This window comes from Opisthorchis viverrini (genome assembly GCF_000715545.1).
Source record: "Opisthorchis viverrini unplaced genomic scaffold opera_v5_61, whole genome shotgun sequence".
NCBI classification, from domain to species: Eukaryota; Metazoa; Platyhelminthes; class Trematoda; order Opisthorchiida; family Opisthorchiidae; genus Opisthorchis; species Opisthorchis viverrini.
The window spans coordinates 392,911-398,515 of record NW_008751717.1 but is presented as its reverse complement, the minus strand read 5'-3'; the positions used below and the strand labels follow the sequence as shown (position 1 = coordinate 398,515).

Here is a 5,605-nt window from a genome sequence, read left to right as displayed (position 1 = left end):
AGTTGAAAAACGTAGAGAACACTGCTTGCTGTCACTTACTAACCAGAACGCCTAGCTAACGAATGTACGTCGTTTTGTCACTTTTTGTTGGAAGCCTACCTTGACTGATCCCGCTGATGGCTTTTTGCTGTAACAAGGTGTTCAAATATGGTTGCTTTGAAAGATTCATGAGCTTGCATCCTGGCATATTCTCAGAAGACATAACTTGGTTGCAATGAATTGCCACTCTTGTCCTTTATCCTTACCTTTTAACAGGACCTTGTTTCACCGAATGCGTATGGGAGTTAATGCGTTTCCATTGCAAGCATTTTGCGTGGGGCACAGAAATGTCTACCTTGGGTATCCACACTCGGCCACGATGGACCAAAATTTACGTATATATGTATATATATTTACGCATATTCCTACCGCCTCACGCCACGCACAAAAATCCTAGGAGGACGATTCCAAACCTGAACATTTTGTCTGAATATAAGGGTATCTTTGGGGAACTACATAAAATCTCAAACTTAGTAATTTGACTAACAGGACTTGTATTTTCTCATCAGTTTTTATTCAAATTTAAATATTTCCGCAACAGCCACACTATTAAAAAACGTTAGGCATCGACTCAGCGATTTCCTTCCATATGATTTTCTAGCCTTGATAATTATGAGGCTTATTAACTTAACATTATTGTAGGCATTGAAGCTACCACCAAATATACAAAAGTTTAGTGACAGTTGCAAGCCACCTTTCCTGCATTCAGCTTTACAAACATCGAGGTCTCCTCAGTTTTGCTACCCTTTCTTTGTCTGTGATGATTGAAAAAACTTGGGAACAGCATCCATTTTTGTTGGGTTTTTTTTAAAACGAAACAGTGCTAATTTATTTGCATTGTTTGATTACTAAATTAAAGTCAAATATTCGACAAATCGGATGTACACAAGATTAGAAGAGGGTTTTTTTTAAAACGAAACAGTGCTAATTTATTTGCATTGTTTGATTACTAAATTAAAGTCAAATATTCGACAAATTGGGTGTACACAAGATTAGAAGACGCTGCTTGCTATTGGTTGCGTTTGTTTTTCGTTTCCCGTCCAACTTGGATGCACTTAAATCGGCGTCGTAAAATTTCTACTGATATATCTGCATCAATTTCTAGCGCATCTGTGAAAATACTGAAGAGTTATTAAAAACATACCTAAATGTTCGGAGTGAAATTAAAGTGTCCGGAACAACGTTTTGAGTTTGACGTAAACTTTACGGTTTTGCAAAACCCGCGGAATACTGCGAGCTAATTTCCCAGCAGATAAATTCACGACTTTCATTGCAAGATTTCTCACTAAGTTCCGGGTTGTTTGAAGTGAAAAAATGTAACAAGCACATACAGCTTTATGCATCGGTCATTGTATGCTGCATTTTCTGTACTTTAGTGGCTGAACAGTACCTTGGGTTATGTGAAATATACGCGTAAGTAAAAAACGACATGAATGTATTAAAAAATGTTATTTAGTAAACGTTAACCCAGTCCTTCATTCCGCCTTCTTTTGACTGACGGTCTATTTGGATTGCTCATTAGACAGATAGAAATAGCTCAGCATTTCGTTCAAATAGTTTCATTTTGACAAACTTCTGAAATGAAGAAAACATCATTTCGAGAGTTAGACTGGAATTGAAGGTTAGGAGTCGAGGTGGGCTATAGAACATATCAGTGGCTACTTCATACATAAGATAATATATAATAGCTAATCGTTCAGCCGTTTCGGAGCCTAGCTGTCACGCTAGCGCAAGGATGCACAGTGACCCAGATAGTGCCCAATGGAGTCTAGACGGGTGCAGCCGAAATGCTGAGTTTGGATTGGAACCACTGACCTTCTTGACCGTAAGCTGGCACCTTAACCACTGAGCTGTCTCAAACCCATCATACATCAAACCAATATCCTAATATGTAGAACTCCTGAGAATAGTAGCAACAACCAAAAAAATCAGGACATTAGTTTTTCAACTCTAGTTGCGCCAAAGATCCGCAAATACCGGAAACCTGTAGATAAGTATCTGATGATTTTGACAGGTAAATCCCCTTTAGGAAAACAACTGAACTAATGATTTCTCTACTCTCAATGTATATCTTGATATTCTAGCATTTAGAGTGCCATTTAACAAGGAAAACGATGAAGCCTGAGCGAGAATTATAGTGAGAGTATGCTAGGTGGAGAGTGGTAAAGGATCGGTCTGCAATCCGATTTATTTCCAGCCTGTTATCATGACTTTTCTGCTCCTCACACTGCCTGTTTTCGTGGACATGCATCCACCGTCACGATAGCTATTGGTGTAGTGCCATACAATGTATCATCCACAAACATGGACGGCGTTAAGCTACGTGGTCTAGGCTGCCTCGTTCTACGGGTAGTAGTGTGATAGCTGAAATTCATTATGAAGCTTCAAACTTAATGAGTTGTTTGCGGCTGGGCTACATCCAAATAAATCATTTCAAGACAGTTGATACATCCATAGTTCTGTTGATAATACACTGTTGCAAACAACTACGAAAGTTGGTTTATGTTCTCAAGTGGTATAAAAACCAGTGGTTGGGGGAAAAAGGACCATGCACCGAATTGTTTGTAACCGTTTCAGGTCCCCATAGCATTTTCAAATTCCGTGTAACGAAAATATTTCGCAAGATAAGCAACATAATTGTTTCCAGGTTTTCCGATGAACTGGGTATTCCACAATTCTAGAATCGCAATATTCTTTTAGAGCATGAAACAGGGTAGGAGCTGTCATTAGCCATCCATCCAGCAAAAATTCTCATTGTGCTGTCCAGAATTTTGTGGGGTAATCGACCGACACGACCAAGCTGTTACTTGGCAGCTGGTCCAGGCTTCGGGCTCAACAGTCACATCAAGCGTAAACAAGCACACCTGTTCGAACGTGAAAATTCGGATGGGTCCAGCCTGCGTTCGTGCAACAAGCATAAAACACTCGTTTCGCACAGCAGATTCGCGAAGTTCAAATCCATGCACGACCAAAAGTCAGCACTACTGGTGGGCCTTAATAAGAACGAAATTCGAGTACAGTGCTGTCCCTCTTTGCTGTGGACTCACCAGAATGATTTAACCAGGAGAGCAGGACGACTGCTTGAACGAATGTGATGGCAGCGTGGATTCTATCCTTTTCGCGACCACCCACAAATAATTCCATATGAAACAACACCAAGGAAGTATATAAATGGGACTCTTCTTTGGATGGTCCGTGCAGTGAATCGAGTTCAATCCTAGAAGACTGGTTCTGTGTTGACGTGAAACTTATAATAGATGAAATCATTATGCAACTTCTCATGTTTTTGTAGTTCAGCAGTCTTCACGTTAAACTATTGTGTACAGCAGTTGGCTGAAAATTTCTAATGATTAGCCCATGACCTAATAGGTCCCTTAGCCAACAGAAATCGATTCTGAGACTTAATTTTCTGCTTGTTTTCACCGTTAATGCATATGTGACATAGATTTCCTAGTCTTTCTACCCACGGATGTAGCTACCATTTCACCACCCAAACCTTATACACAAAGCCATCGACACTCTAAATGTAATTATTCTGTTTATTGTAAATGCACTTCTGAAGGTGTCATGCACCTAAGATGACAAATTGCGGGGCGTAGCTATGTTTAAGTTAAGGCGACTTGTTGCATTATATGTTCACGAGAGTAATTGCATTATGGGAGAGAATAAATAGCACCACCGAAATTTTTTTGTTAAATGTTTCTTGTTAGTTACCCTCATATTCAGCGGATGCAAGAAATCCTTAAGACAACATGAAATAGTAAGCCGCATCAAAAACGTATTCTTTTGTATGCACGCTTTTTTTGTCACACAGCAACCGTAAATGTTACCTTGTACTGGCTACGGTTATTTCTATCGACTTATTTTCACCAAGGCTTTCGCAGATTGAAGTTCCTGACGCTCTCTCCGTCTTTTTAGTAACAGTTGAGCGAGGTCTTTTAATTCTGGGTGCGAATCGTACAAATCTTCCTTCCCTCCCTCACAGTTCTTCTGACGTTTTCTGAATTGTGTGGATTAGGAATGAAAACAGAGTTTTTGTTACTGTTACTGAATCAGAATGGGCAGAAATACTTACCCAGGAATCCTAACAAAACAACCTCAATATTTTCGCCCTCTTATGCTAGACAGTTGCCCCTATGTGTTGTGTTCAGATTAGGACCATCAGTGAACATTTTTACAGCTAGTGTTGTTTCGGCTACATGTAGTCGTATATCATACTTGGCACTAGGGTATATATGGTTCATTTAGTCGTTTAAACATACAAGTGACAGCAACGTATTGCTCTAGATTTTTTTAAAAGCTGACTTCGTCGTTACCGATCCGGAATTTCTTCCATGGCTGTTCATATTTGTCAGCAACTAATTAGTTTCAGAGAAATTTCTAATAACCTGGACACTCGTTAAATCTAATGTACACATTTGGCTTATCGAGCCTACTCCCGAAAGTAGCTCAGAATAAAATCTCGCAAGAATCACTCCGCCATATTTTTGGTCCCTACGAAAGAACCCACTTCTCCGTTCCTCAAGTCTCCCGTAAAAAATAAAGATGTCTATGTGGATTTAAAAACTAGGCTGAAGAATAAACTACTGGTGTTATTGATGACAAGCTATACGATTCTTATCACAACTCGCATGGATCTTGTGATGACCAGCAACCAACACTCACCATGACTACGCGTGGATCAATTTAAAGTAAGTTAGATTTGTGGATATCGAAATTACACTTTTAAATAAAGCTGTATTTTTAATGTTCCGCCATGAACTAGAAGGCCGCAATTTTTATTCTTACGTAGTCTCATCTACGAATACTTGGTTTTTTGTTTTGTCTGCTAACATTCTGAAAGATTAACATCGTGTTGTTTCTACGTCAGCAAGTGTTTCAGCAGATTTTGAAACGTGTAAGCAAAAGTTCCAAATCTATATTTGATCGTTACGTTGGAAAACAATCATCTATAAACTGAGTTCTTTTTCAAATCCTAACAAATCGCTGACCTAGAGAAAGGCCGTAGCTACTTGGACAGACCAATAGTTCGTCAGTAATGTTTCCCAAAAATGATCCGTTTAATTAATCCTTTTCATCCAATTTAGGCTCTGTACAAATTTTATTGTCTAAATTTAAAAGAATAGATTTTGTTGTAGAAAACCGTGCATACCTTGATTCTAGTTACTTAGCACGAAATAACTAAAGAATTAATTTCAATTTTTACCACTGCCTTCACACTCACCTTGAAGTCGTTTTTGCATTCCTAAAACAACTTATGAGTTTCTGGAGCTCAGTGATATTTTCACTCTTGGTTTGTCGTTGACACTTTATGTCGTTTATTTTATCGGCCAAAGTGATCGAATTTTGTTGTCTCAGGAGAAAGAGCCGCTCCTTTAATTCGGCCAAAGACATTTCACTCAGAAGACCGTGTCCCGGAATATCCGTTGGGTCATACTGTAACAAAGGTTCGATGTTATGAAAGATTATATTATATAATGTAACAACATATACGTATATACATATAATAATATATTATGTTATTATATATTATATTATATTATATTATATATCATAAACCTTCTAA

At 38.5% G+C, this 5,605-nt stretch overlaps 1 protein-coding gene across 1 annotated transcript in view; it reads right to left on the bottom strand.

The window, feature by feature from the left end:
• Positions 1–1,382: 1,382 nt before the first annotated feature.
• Positions 1,383–5,605, bottom strand: part of T265_03959 (hypothetical protein) — a gene marked incomplete at both ends in the record, with an annotated part of 14,490 nt that continues 10,267 nt past the window's right edge. Inside the window, 3 exons of the mRNA XM_009168566.1 lie at positions 1,383–1,614; positions 3,870–4,039; positions 5,264–5,475. Of these exons, the coding sequence (XP_009166830.1) occupies positions 3,892–4,039; positions 5,264–5,475 (360 nt within the window). The remainder of the gene's footprint in view (positions 1,615–3,869; positions 4,040–5,263; positions 5,476–5,605) is intronic.